The sequence below is a fragment of the Nycticebus coucang genome, chromosome 14 (genome assembly GCF_027406575.1).
Source record: "Nycticebus coucang isolate mNycCou1 chromosome 14, mNycCou1.pri, whole genome shotgun sequence".
Lineage (NCBI taxonomy): Eukaryota > Metazoa > Chordata > Mammalia > Primates > Lorisidae > Nycticebus > Nycticebus coucang.
The window spans coordinates 52020688-52034697 of NC_069793.1; the positions used below are offsets into that span (position 1 = coordinate 52020688).

The following is a 14010-nucleotide window of genomic DNA, read 5'->3' on the forward strand; positions in this document are numbered from 1 at the left end:
GGCCTGTATCAGCAGGAGCTGCCTCCACTGCAGAAGTGGCTGTACCCTCTGGTCTCTCTGGACGACACTGACATCACTTCCCAGAGCTCCCTGCTCACCTGCAGCTGCAGGCAGCTCCCAGCAAGCTGATGGCCCCCTCTGCTCTGAGGCCTCTCCTTCTTTGACTCCATAGAGCGCAACCTGGAGGTTTTACTGCCTGTATAGGCAAACCTCACCCACAAGGCACTATGAGCCACAGGAGAAATGCCCTTGCCGCCCTGTCTTGGGAAGGGTGATTCTGAGACGTGTTGTCCCCTGGTTTCTCAGAGAGCCCAGCTATGGGCCCTGGTCAATCACCATTTCTCTCTTCCCCTGTTACATTCCCCACTGAGTTATCTGTATTTTCTAAGATCACCTCTCATCTAAGCTTCCTCCACCCACGTCCTTGTCTTATCATCTGTTTTTTAGGAAAATTTAAACTACAATCTGCCAGGGCAGGTGGAAAGACTCAGAAAACAGCTGACAATGGGGCATCTGGGTTAGGCAGCTAAGAAAGAAGGACTAGAAAGAGGCTGTTGTGAGAGACCCTTCCAGAAATTCCTGGGGACTCTGAGAAGGGCTATTTTCCTGCCAGCAGACCAGACACTGCTGTGAGGAAGAAGAATGTGGCCACACAGAGGTGAGGCAGGCAGTTCTACCCCCTACAGAACTCATAGTCAGAGCACACCTAGCTAGTCCGTGTCAGCTGGGGCCCCGGCATCTCAAGTCACCAGAGCTATAAAACATACACAACTCTCTGCAAAGAGAATCACCTCTTGCTTACTTCTGCTTCTAGGTTCTAAGTCTTTGCTGCACAGTGTCATTGGCACGTCTTCCTGGATTCCATATCCTTACCTGACGTCTAAGACATGTGATCTTGGATTACTGGAGGCCCCCAAGCCCTTTCCACCATTTTCTATGTGCTGGTGTTTCATGAGTTTACTAATAGCAAGCTCAGCCTCCTCCAACGCGCCTAACCAACTCAGTATGAAGGAGGTGTACTACCTAACGCAGTTAGAAGCTGATGGTCTAGAATTAACCGTGCCTGATTCATCTTAGTACCACCAGGGGAGAGCCCCCGGCCTAGCTACAGATGTTTGCTTACCGACGCCGCAGACAGCACATGAAAGACACTCACTCCTATGCCCAATGTTGATATCTGAATACCATTCGCTCATAAAAGCAATCAGGCTCCTTGATTTCAGGACTAGAGTAAGGAAAATACAAGATGATCCTGGGGCATCTTATGATGTCAGAAGGTAAAGAAGTTCTGAGAAAGAAAATATGGGGCAGGAAAAAATACAGTGTCCAGGAGCCAACCTGACAGTGGTCAAAGCTAGAGATAGAAGAGCAAAAATACGAACAGTTATATACTGGGTTAAACCAAAAGTTTAAAAGAAAGATCCTATGTCCCTAGTGATATAATTGAATAACTGAATAAATAACCAAGAATGACAACATAACCCTTTATTTTAGCAGAATTCCAATGAATAAATGCAGGAGGAATAAAAAGATAATCACCATTAGAACACGACCATAATCACTGTGGCAGATGTGTTCCACCAGTGGATGCTAAAACTAGTGGGAGAAATTAAAGGAGATTCAGGATATTTGCACAGTCTCGAAGTATGTCCCCCTATCCCCCAGTAAATTACAAGGAGAGAAAAACAGTAACGTTACAGTGAACACATCCATTAAGATACCACTTTAATCATATGATTGAGGTTAACATGATCAGAGATAAGAAAAATGGTCCAGGGGAACTCAAGGTCAGAGGTGTCACTCTAAATTCTGTCTCCAGACTGATCCGTTCTAGGAGCTTCTGGTATGTATTTTTTTTCTTTTCTTTCTTTCTTTCTTTTTTTTTTTTACTGCAAACTAGTTGTCTCTGCCTGGGTGTCCTGCCTACAGGTTTGGAATGTATATGTCCAGCCTTAGACCTTTCAGCTTAGGGTCTAAACGTCAGTTTACACAAGCAGCATCCTCTCTGCAGTGAATCACCTCTTCAACATGCAGGTGGAGATGGGAAACAATCTAATCCGATTGTATGCGATGCCTGGCTTGGCATCACATATGCTATGACACTGGGCTGTTTTGTAACCATTCCCAGAGGGAAGGTTACCTCACCACCATGTTCCACTACCCCGTGGCCACCTTCCATCTCTGCTTTGAAAGCCTAGAATAGACCATTTTGACAGTGTCAGATTCTAACTAGAAACCTGCTGGAGATGTGAGAAGCCGGACTCTCCAGGAGAGATGCTCAGGGAGGCCTCCGGCTTATCCAAGTCTATATGTGCTAAATCTTTTTCATTTTTCTCTCCATATTCAGGTGGAGTTCACAAACCTTCAAATATTAACCCTCACTCTTATTGACGTCTGGGTGCAAAACTCTAATTTCCTAAAAATCACTAGATTTTACATTAGCCATTCATTCAACGCTAGGTAACATGTACTGGACACCCTGATGGTGCTAGAGGGAACCTGGCTACACTAATGAGAACTGGTTCTTGACCTGGATGTCCACATGCATTTATATAAACAGCTACAAGCAACATGGAAAATGTTTTGAGGCATGTATACACACACGTGTGGATAGACACATATTTCCTCATATCTGTGTCTAGGGAGGGGAGAGGAACTGTCTATCTCTTCTAAATGTGACTGTATCGTGAAGAGGCTAAGAGGGAGGCACCTTCGACTGAGTCTAGAGATTGGGAGGATGAGCAATGACAGTTTGCCCTCATGGATGGGGAGGAAAAGGGCCTCAGAGGTAGAAGAACAGCATGAACAAAGGTGCGGGGGTGTGGACGTGCATGGCCCGTGTAATCATGTAACAATGGTATACATAAAAACCGTAAAACCAGCAGTGATGACAGACATTTATTGGGCTTTTACTATGTGTCAGGCACTATTCTGAGCACTTTACATGTGTTCCCACACTGCATGAACCACATGTGTGGGAGAGGCCGGAGGTGAGGCTGAAAAGCCAGCGGGGATCAGATGATGCAATATTCCAAACGCTGTGCCAAGGGGTCTGGCCTTTGTCCATCCAGCAGGAGAGAGCTGCTGAGAGTTACAAGGAAGTGCTGGCAAGATCAGACTCGTGATTTAGAACATCTCCTTGGCTAGCTGTGTAGGGAATATGGTGGAGGTGAGTTTGGAAGGTTCAGACATGTGAAAGTGGCAGAGAGGATGGATTCAGAAGACGATTTTGAGCAAAAAGAAATGGGCCTTGGTCACTCACCATATATTCTATAGATGGAGATAGGTGGCAAGAGGGATATTAACTTAGAGAGGAAGAAATGTCTTTAGAAAAGAGGATGAATTTGGTCTAAGGTGCACCCAGGTAGAGGTACCTAGTGGGTAGCTAGGAATTGTGGCATCTTGAATGTGAGGGGGAGGTTTGGGCCAGGGTTAGGGACAGTGAGGTGAAACTCACTTCATTTAAGTCAGATTTTCCCTTTCAACACTAACATTACCCCTGAATTCTCCTTTCTCTTTCTTTAGCCTTACATTTTCACATGAACAGTCGTGAAGTAACCCAGGGAAGAATGTAACACACACACAAGTCCATAGATTACAGGGATCTGAAAATACATACTCACACATTCCCATGTAAATAGACCAACAAAGGCTGCGAGGGCAGTTTTCTGGAAAGGATGAGGCATGTCTTCCAGCTATACAGTGGGGTCTTTTCATTGACCCAACTGACCCTTGGCTGCTGGAAGGACAGGCACATCATGTCATCAAGATCCCCTCTGCAATTCATTCATGTGAAACAACAGATTCAAAGAGGACATCTCAGGCCTTCCCTGGTCTGTTTTCTCACACTCTGCACATCTATCATACTCCATATCCAGCTAAGCTGCTGTGAATTGAGAACGACTCTCTCGTTAGAGTGGGTGACCCATCGGCCTGTGGGTTAAAGACGTCCTCTATAATACTCAAGTCTCCTCCTACCAAAAAGCTTCTGCAGGACTTGTCCATCATATAAATCTTCAGCCAGGTCTTTCACGATGATTCGTTCTCCAACCAACACATCATTAATCCAGTCAATTAATACCTAGACAGAGAGCAAGGATGAAAGAAAAGTTACAGGGTATTTTCTTATACTCCGGTTTTCTCATCCTGAACAGTTAAAATCTAGACAAATTTCAGATTTTTAAAAGCACAAGTATCCACGTGGCCCGGGGAGTGTGAGCGCCAGTGGCCCTGTTCAGTTTCAGGTGTATGTCCTAAGGCTGGTGGCAGCAGTATCCCTGCTAATCTCTTCCTTACTGTAATGGTTCCTTACTGTAATGGTAAATGACATTCACAGTGTGTGGCCACGTGGCTTTGGAGCTATCCAAATGGGTTGAAACCCAGCTCTCCCCGCTAACTAGTTGTGTGCACATGCTCTTCTACGATCTGCAGGCCTGTGTGTGTGTGGAGGTGCCCGCACGCCCCTGTGAGCTATGAATCTTCTCTGAGCCTCTGGCTCCCCATCTCTAAAATTGAGCATGAAAGTGCTTCCCACATTAGGTAGAGGGAAAGTATCACCACATATTCAATAAAATGCAGATGTTACTAATAAATAAAGCACTCTCCCATTGTGACACTGACAAGGTAGTTACTGTTACCCCGTGTTCTGGAGGGTTAATCAGCATGGAAGTGAACAGGTTTGCCCGAGGTCATAGAGCTAACCGGGGGTGGAGTGGGAGCGGAACCCTCATCCACCTCACTCTAAAGTGCATTCTTTTCTCCTGGCCAAGACACCTCTCATGGAGCAGGAGCAGTCTCGCTTCTCCTGTCTATCTCTGAATAGAGATAGGACCTGAAGCCTACTGTGCGCCAGGCACTGGTTGGAGGCACTGCCTGTGATATCTCCTTCAACTAATCCACACCACACCCCTGAGAGGCATGGGCCATTGCCTTCACTTTTCAGGGAAGAAAACTGAAGTTGTTTTGTATACAGTTGTCCCTCAGTTTCCGGGGAGATTGCCTTCATGGATACCAAAATCCATGGATGCTCAAGTCCCATACACAAAACAGTGAGGCATTTTCACAGAAGCTACGCATACCTTTCACGTACTTTAAATCATTTCTAGATTAATTAGAATGCCTAATACAGTATAAATGCGGTGTAAATAGTTGCTATACGGTTTTTTTGGTTTTTGTATTTTTTGTCATGTTATTTATTTTTTCTGAATATTGTCTGTCGTTGATTGAATGCACAGATGTGGAACCCATGGGTAAGACAGGCCAACTGCACTGCCTTTTTTTTCCTGTTTGTTAAGATACTATATATAGCTCGATCATGTCTCATGTATTTATTTTTGGTGTTGCTGCAATTGCCAATGGGTTCTTCTTAAAGTCTTTCCCCAGGCTGATTTTGTCAAGCATTTTCCCCATACTTTCTTCTAGAATTTTTATTGTTTCGTGTCTTAAATGCAAATCTTTTATCCAGCAAGAGTCAATTTTTGTCAGTGGTGAGAGGCACAGATCCAATTTCAGTCTTACCAGTCCTCCCAGCACCGTTTCTTTTTTTTTCTATGCATCCTTAAATTGTAATACAAATTTTTCTAGTACAGATTTAAAAAGTGAAAGAAATTAATTTTAATAATATTTGTTCTTAACCCAGGATATCCAAATTATCATTTTAACATGTAATCAATATAAGAAAATAATAGAGATGTGTGTGTGTGTGTGGAGTTTGAAACCCTGTATACTGGGCACACTGTTCAGCACATCTTAATATGGCACCTTTTTTTTTTTTCTTAATTTTTTTATTGTTGGGGATTCATTAAGGGTACAATAAGTCAGGTTACACTGATTGCATTTTTTAGGTAAAGTCCCTCTTGCAATCGTGTCTTGCCCCCAAAAGGTGTGGCACACACCAAGGCCCCACCTGCCTCCCTCCTTCCCTCTCTCTGCTCTTCCTTTCCCCACCTCTCCCTCCTTCTTTCTCTCTCTGCTCTCCCCTTCCCCCACTCCTACCGTGACCTTAATTGTCATTAATTGTCCTCATATCAAAATTGAATACATAGGATTCATGCTTCTCCATTCTTGTGATGCTTTACTAAGAATAATGTCTTCCACTTCCATCCAAATTAATACGAAGGATGTAAAGTCTCCATTTTTTTTTTAATAGCTGAATAGTATTCCATGGTATACATATACCACAGCTTGTTAATCCATTCCTGGGTCGGTGGGCATTTAGGCTGTTTCCACATTTTGGCGATTGTAAATTGAGCTGCAATAAACAGTCTAGTACAAGTGTCCTTATGATAAAAGGATTTTTTTCCTTCTGGGTAGATGCCCAGTAATGGGATTGCAGGATCAAATGGGAGGTCTAGCTTGAGTGCTCTGAGGTTTCTCCATACTTCCTTCCAGAAAGGTTGTACTAGTTTGCAGTCCCACCAGCAGTGTAACAGTGTTCCCTTCTCTCCACATCCATGCCAGCATCTGCAGTTTTGAGATTTTGTGATGCCAGCACCATTTCTTAAATAGGGATTCTTTCCCCCAGTGCATGCTTTTGTTTGGTTTATCAAAGAGTAGATAGTGACACGTGGCTGGGTTAAGGGTCCAATAACCAAAGTAAAGAGACAGCCTTCAGAATGGGAGAAGACATTTGCTTGCTATGAATCTGACAAAGAGCTGATAACTAGAATCTAGTCAATAAGAAAAGAGCAAACAACCCCATTTATCAGTGAGCAAGAGACTTGAACACAGACTTCTCTGAAGATGAAGATGAATGGCCAACACACACATGAAAAAATGCTCATCATCCCTAATCATCAGAGAAATGCAAATCAAAACCAGTCTGAGATATCACCTAACTCCAGGGAGATCTGCCCACCTTACAAAGTCTCAAATCTGCAGATGCTGGCACGAATGTGGAGAAAAGGGAACACTTTTGCTTTGCTGGTGGGATTATAAACTAGTACAACCTCCATGGATAGAAGTATGGAGCATTCTCAAAGAAATAAAAGCCCATCTTCCATTTGCTCCCACAATCCAATCGCTATTTATTGCAGCTCAGTTCACAATTGCCAAGATGTGGAAGCAACCCAAGTGCCCATGAACCCATGAATGGATTAACAAACTGTGGTATATTCACACCATGGAATACTAATCAGCCATAAGAAAAATGGAGACTTTACATCTTTTGTGTGTACCTGGATGGAGTTGAAACACATTCTTCCTAGTAAAGTATCACAAGAATGGAAAAACAAGTATCCAATGTAGTTAATACTAATATGAAACCAATATATAAACAACTATGAGTCCCCACGAAAGAAAAACACAAGTATAGTCTAGTGAGAGGGAGGGCAGGATCTCACCTACTATGCACAATGTGAGGGTGTTCAGCATGCCCCCCTGGGTGAAGGGCTCAACTACAACTTGAACTTTACCTTAGACATGAAAAGTACCTTCACATTAATCCAAAATTAAAAAAAATTTTTGAAAAGAATCAAAAATCAAATCTATCTTTACCAATTTTAAGTATCTAGTGTTGAGCTATGGTCATTATACACAGTTCATCATCTAGCACAGGAGACAGAGGAGCACGGAAGGAGCTAAAGTCATGCAGAGATGATGGCAGAGGGCCTGAGGGATAGTGCTGGAGTCCAGAGCAGGCACAGGCATGCTAGGCAAAGGGGTCTGCATGAGCCAGGCGGGCCTGCTGGGAGTGAGTGTGGGCTGGTGGCGTGAGCAGGTCTGGTGTCCCTGTGTTGCCAGCTGGGGGCCAATCTGAGGCTGAAGAGGCAACTAGTGTGATGATGTATCGGATTTACTTTGGGAATGAATCACTCTGACATGCAGTGCCTTTTTGGGTGAAGTGCAGCTCAGGGAAGTTGAAGAGGAGGAACACAGGGGAGAAGAGACAAGCAGTTTGGAGAGGGGACTGAATGCCAGCCGCTGTGTGGGTGTATCTGCGCAGCAGTTCAACTTTTTCTCCTCCACTCAGCTGTGGCCACAAATAAACCACTTGGCTTTTCTGAGATTTGGTTTCCTCATCTGGAAAATGGGGATGCTACTAATTCCTACTCCACAGGGTGTTTAGAGGGTCCCTGAGAGAACTCTGTGCTCCAAGATCCTGGTCCCCATGAGCTGACTTGTACTGATTTCTCTGGTGTTTATGATCACTGACATTTGCCACATACCATGTCAACACAATCACCTATAGACAGCTGTCTACGAGCCCACAAGCTGCCTGAGGCAGGGACCACTGTGACTTTTCATTCTCTCTGAGTGGCCCGTGGGGCAGCTGCACAGCGCAGGTGGTCTGCAGACCCCAGTGGCACCTAGGAGGCACCGGAAGCTCGTCCTCAAGACTTCTTACCTTCATTAGTTCTTGCAGTTTGGGGTCGCTGCGTGAGTTGGGATCCACCATTGTTCGTACTTCGTTCTCCTCTTTAAAAAGAAAAGGAATTCAGTGGGGGGTGATTACACGGGAGGGCGCTAAGCGAATCCAGAGACAAGAGGTGGGTTACCCAGCATCGTGTCCTCAGGGTCCAGCTCGAAGGGAATTGGGCTGAGGGGCAGGTTGATGGCATTCATTCCCTCTTCCTGAAGCTCGGACACTGAAAGAAAAGGGAGAGCTGGGTCATGCTCAGGGCTGGGTCACTGCTGTAAGCGTGTTCAATATCGGGATTGAGAAAAAACTCTCTGGTTAAATTATAGCTGCTACTCCGCTGACAATCGATTCATGGCCTCGCCTTGTTGAAAGGCCCTAATTGTCCCCTTAATCTCACCTTTTCCAACTGTCATCCCACTCACTTTCCTTGGAGAAATTAGGAGGTCTTGACAGCACAGGAATCTGCTTCCTCTCAGAAAAGATTTCAGAATAAACAGACAGGAGGTGGGGACTGACTTCTTTCTGAAGTCTAGCCTTCTACCTGCCTCTCCTCCCCAGGGCTCCTATCTGGGGTGTGAGGGTGCCCAGCAGCTGTCTGTTGACTGGGTGAGCAAGGTCACCAGTTTGAGGCTTCCTATGCATTTATAAACCGCTTCCACCCTCTGTTCAACCCTCCACTGACTTCTCTCCTGGTTTGATTCCCTAAGGTCCTTTTCTTTCTTCCTTTCCCTTTATTTTTTTTTTATTTTTTGAGACAGAGTCTCAATCTGTTGTCCTGGGTAGAATGCTATGATATCAGCCCAGCTCACAGCAATCTCAAACTCTTAGGCTCAAAAGATCCCCTTGCCTCAGCCTCCCGAGGTGCCCACCATAACACCTGGCCAGTTTTTTTCTATTTGTTTTTAAGTAGAGACAGGGTCTCACTCTTACTCAGGCTGTTCTTGAATTCCTGAGCTCAAGCAATCTACCTGCCTTTGCCTCCCAGAGTGCTAGGATTACTGGTGTGAGCCACTGTGTCTGGCCAGGGCCTTTTCTGATTATCCAACCTCCCTCAATCTCCCAACCCCAGCTGAGGCTCAGAAATGCCTCTGTCCCAGCCTGCTTCCTGGGCTCTGGCCCTGTCTCTTCAGATCTTACGAGCTATGGGACCTGAGATCAGGTGCCTGACCTCTTTAGGCCCCTTTCTACAGCTAGAAATGAAGAGTTGGACTGGAAGACCAGAAAGTTCTTTTATAGCGTTCAAATCCTAGAAATCTATAATTCTACTTTCGTCAAGAAAAACAAAAAGAGGTCAATGACCACTGAAGACCACTAGACCACTCTATTCCAAGTACCCAGCCCCCACATAGAGCCTTGCTACAAAATCATTCTTCCCATAAAGCCAGCTGTATGACCACGCTTGGTAAGGGCTGACCTTGGATTACCCCTCCCAAAAGCAGTGACTTAAATCCCCTTATTCTCTCCAATTAAGCACAGAAAGGCCATTTTCTTAGAAGGCATTGGTTACCGAGAGGTTCTTAAAGAGCTAATAGGGCAGCTGCAATCAACCTTAATAAAAGCAACATCCCATCTTTCCATTTTATTTTATTTTTTATTGACTTTGGCCTCATCAGTTGCCAGCATAGACTTGTAAGAACTCTTGAGCACCAGGCAGCCATTTACAAAGAGTTCTTTCATGGCAGCAATTCTCTGATAGTTACAGTTGGACAGGGAAGGGACTGTCAAACAAAGACAGCGAAACACACACTACCCCGAAGAGACAAATCTCACATGATGAGGCTGGTATTCAGTCCTTTTGCAGTGGCCCTTGACATTCACAAAGGACATTAGCCAGTCACCAGCCCGAATCTCCAAATTCAGTCATCCACCATTCTATAGAATTCTACTCCAAAAAACATAACAGAAAAACATCAGTGATATCTTAAAAGCTTAAAAGATTTTTTTAAGTACAGTATTGCATTTGTTTTCTAGTTAAGAACAATGGCTTCTTTAGATTTCTATAATTTCTTCTAATATCTTCCCTAGAAATACCAGTTTGCTTTCTTTTCCAGATTGATTTCTCACAAAGCAGCACAGTGTTCATTGGTTTGTTAACAAGCGCACTATGCATGCAGTGGGCAGCGGAAATAGTCATGCTTAAATGTGGATGCGAGGCTGGCCTTACTGGCCAGGGAAGATACTTGCTCCTGCTGGGGACTTTCTCCCCTCTAGCTATGGTCTCTCCCCAGGTCTACACTGCCCAACACAGCAGCCACTGACATGAGCTATTTAAATGTCAGTGAATTAAAAGTTCAGTCCCTTAGGCACACCAGTCACTTCAAGTGCTCAATGGTCTATGTGCAGCTGGTGCTTACTACACTAGATAGCACAGATGTTTCCTCATAGCAAGTTCAAATGCATGGTGGTGTCCTAGGTGATTCCACTCATCAAAATGCTGACCGTGTCTACATTTATATCTCCAGCCCAGGCCCGACCCTGAGCTCCAGGCTTGTTAATCTAAGGGCTTATTTGATGTCTCTTCTTTAAATCTATTAGTAACGATATCAAATTTATACATCCAAAACAGAACCTGTGATTTTCAACACCCCACGTCCACCACAACAGCACCAGAACCTGTTGCTTCCCTAGCCTTATCTTCCTAAGTAGATGGTACCACTGATTACAGAATGGTTTAAGCCAAAATTCAAGGTATCACCTTAAGTTCTCCTTTTTCCTTACCTTTTGCACACATTTAATACTTTGGTAAGTTTTGTGGGCTCCACCTCCAAACCAGAGAGTGAGTCCAACCACTTCTCGCCATCTCCTCCCTCCACTGTTATCTTTCACCTGAACTACCAGATCTATCTTCCAACTGGTCTACAGCTTCCTCTCACATTTCCCTTACTCCTACCTTCTTCCCATAGCATAGCCAGAATGTTCTATAAAAATGTAAATAGGATCATTCTCTTGCTTTAAACTTTCTATTCATAAATAGAATAAAAGCCCAACTCCTAACCATGACTTGTAAGACCCTCAGACTAGCCCCTGCCTCTGTTTTATTTTCTTCATAGCACTCATCACGGTCTGAAATAATTATTTCTCTGTCTATTCACTATGTCCTCTCCCTAGAATGTAAGTTTCGTGAGGTGTGGCACTTATTTGCTCACTATTAGAGCCCTAAAGAGGCCAGAGGGTATAGTGATTAGGAGCCACCTATCTATGTTCAAATCCAGCCTCAACCCCTTACTAGCTATGTGTCTTGGGGCAAGTTCATCAGGCTGTTATGCTTCAGATTCTTCATCTGCAAAATGGGAGAGAAAACAACATTGTTTGCCTCCCATTGTTGGGTTGTTGAGAAGAATATATGAGTTCACCCCAAGTACTCAGAAAAGTCTCTGGCATCTGGGAAGAGCTATGTAAATACATGCTGCTATTATTATTTTTATTTTTATTGTTGGGGATTAATTGAGGGTACAAGAAACCAGGTTACACTGATTGCATTTGTTAGGCAAAGTCCCTCTTGCAATCATGTCTTGACCCCAAATATGCTGCTATTATTATTACTTAAAACAATACCTCAAGCATAGTAAGCACTTAGAAAGTATTTGTTGAATAAATAATCTGAACTATTAAGACCATTCTTTGACTGCAAGGTTATGAGTAGAGCAGAATTTGCCAAAGCAGTATATGCAATAATAAGGATTTCACCGTGTATGTGTGGAGAGGGGGGGTTTATTTATATTTCAGCCCCATCCTGAGGTGCACGGCACTTCCCCCTCACTTTTTGTAAGGGAAGAAAAGCAGAATCTGTCCGAAGACTGTTGCATAGCCAGAGCCAGTGTGTAAATATGGAGGGATTTAAACACCTTTAAAGTGTGAGCAGAAATGCAGCATTTGCAGCCAGAACTCCTCAAGGTGGCTCTGATCAGGTCTCTTCCCATGGGTAGGTCCTCGTTAAAATGTTTGCAGATGAAAACTTCCCAGTTAGAAACATGCCCCCTGCCCTGCCTCTTTAATTTACTCGCAGAGACATAACAAACTTCAGAAGAAAGGCTGAGATATGTTTGCAATTGGAAATTTTTTTTCAGGAAATGATTTGGTACAGGAACATCATTCCCATTCCATTAAGTGCTGACTCTGTGCCAACTGTTTGTAAAAGTGAGTATGCAAACGGCCCCATTCAGGCCTAACCCCGCCCCATGGGGCCCCATTAGTGGCCACTTTCCCAAAACAGCCCTCCTGCTTTGGAGGCTTCATTTCTATTAAACCAAAGCAGGACCCAGAAGCAGCCCCTGGCCAGTCCTTGCGCTCTGAAAGAGAGAGCTGCAGTTGAATTTTCTCGGCACAGAATGTGAATATGATGTTTATCCCCCGAACCTCCTCTCACAGTCTAAAAAACTAGGTCTGAATGTGCAGCCCTCCATGTCTCACAGCGCCATTAGTCATAACTTAATAAACAGATTAAATGCCCAGCTGAAGGTTGGGCTTGGGAGAGCAGGGAGATTGCCTCAACTCCCGAAGCGCTCATCACGGGAAAGGGGGCTTTTATTTTCTGGGAAGCACAGCCTGACTCCAGTCCAGCTGTGTAGCAGGAAGTACATAGATGGGCTCTGGAGTCTGAAAGAGCTAAATTTGAACCCTACTTCTATTTTTATCAGTCATGGGACCTTATATAAGTACCTTGACCTCCCTGAAGTTCTGTATGAAACAATCCTCTGTCAAACAAGGGTGTAGCTGACACTGCTGGTTTCCTCCCCCATACGTATCCCTTTTCTTGGCTGAAAGAGCCTTCCTTTTGTGCCCCACTCCCTCCTGTGGTTCAAGGTAAAGTCCTGATTGGTTTAAAGGAATGATGATGATCTCAAATCTGGGTAGGAGTAGTGGTTGGCTCAAGCACTGTCATGTTAATTCTGGTCAATGAGCTGTGAGAAATTTCTAGAAGCTATTAAAAAGTTTTCTTCCATTTTAAAGAGAGGGCCAAGGAAGGGAAGGCATCTTTTTCCTTTATCAGGAGGTTATGCCTGGATTTACTGCAACCATTTTGTAGCCATGAGGTAAGTGAACCCAAGAAGCTCACATGCTGAGGTTAGCAGAGAAGAAAGGTAGAAAGAGGAAACTCTTGGTGATACCTTTAAGCCACCACCCCTAGAACCACTCTAGCTCTATGTGTTTTGTTGTAGGAGATATAATAAATGCTCTTGTTGGTTAAGCCAGTGGTAAAGTAAGCATTTTAGGGGCCCTGGAGCCCAGTCTACCTGGTACATGGAAACACCCAGGATTCCAAAGTCAGTGGGTGAACAGAATATGACCATATTGTATGGTGATTTCACTCTCCTTTTTTCCCAGGAGGAATAGAATAGTGATAGGCATCTCTTATACCCATATACATCTAGGGACTCAAAGAACACCAAGGGGGAAAATGAATATGAAGAGAAGAATGAACAGGTCTCTAAAAGTCAAAAAGGGTACATTTATAATAAGACCGGTCATTTCATTTATTCAATGAATAAACATTAGTGGGACCCTCCTCTGAAGCAGGCCTCATGCCAGCACTGGGGGCACAAGCCAGGGGCCCACCTCAGTCTGCTCACAGGCGATGGGAGAGAAGGCCCACACCACGTGCAGTATGTTCCCCCAGGGCAGACAGATGTGTACCTAGAGGGCTCAGGAGC

At 44.4% G+C, this 14010-nt stretch overlaps 1 protein-coding gene across 1 annotated transcript in view; it reads right to left on the reverse strand.

Moving 5' to 3' along the window:
• The window catches only part of PARVA (parvin alpha), a 162749-nt gene that overhangs the window by 46633 nt on the left and 102106 nt on the right, over window positions 1-14010 (reverse strand). Inside the window, exons 2-4 of the mRNA XM_053561060.1 lie at window positions 8496-8585; window positions 8345-8415; window positions 3979-4081 (exon numbers count right to left, since the gene is read on the reverse strand). Coding sequence (XP_053417035.1) covers window positions 3979-4081; window positions 8345-8415; window positions 8496-8585 — 264 coding nt within the window. The remainder of the gene's footprint in view (window positions 1-3978; window positions 4082-8344; window positions 8416-8495; window positions 8586-14010) is intronic.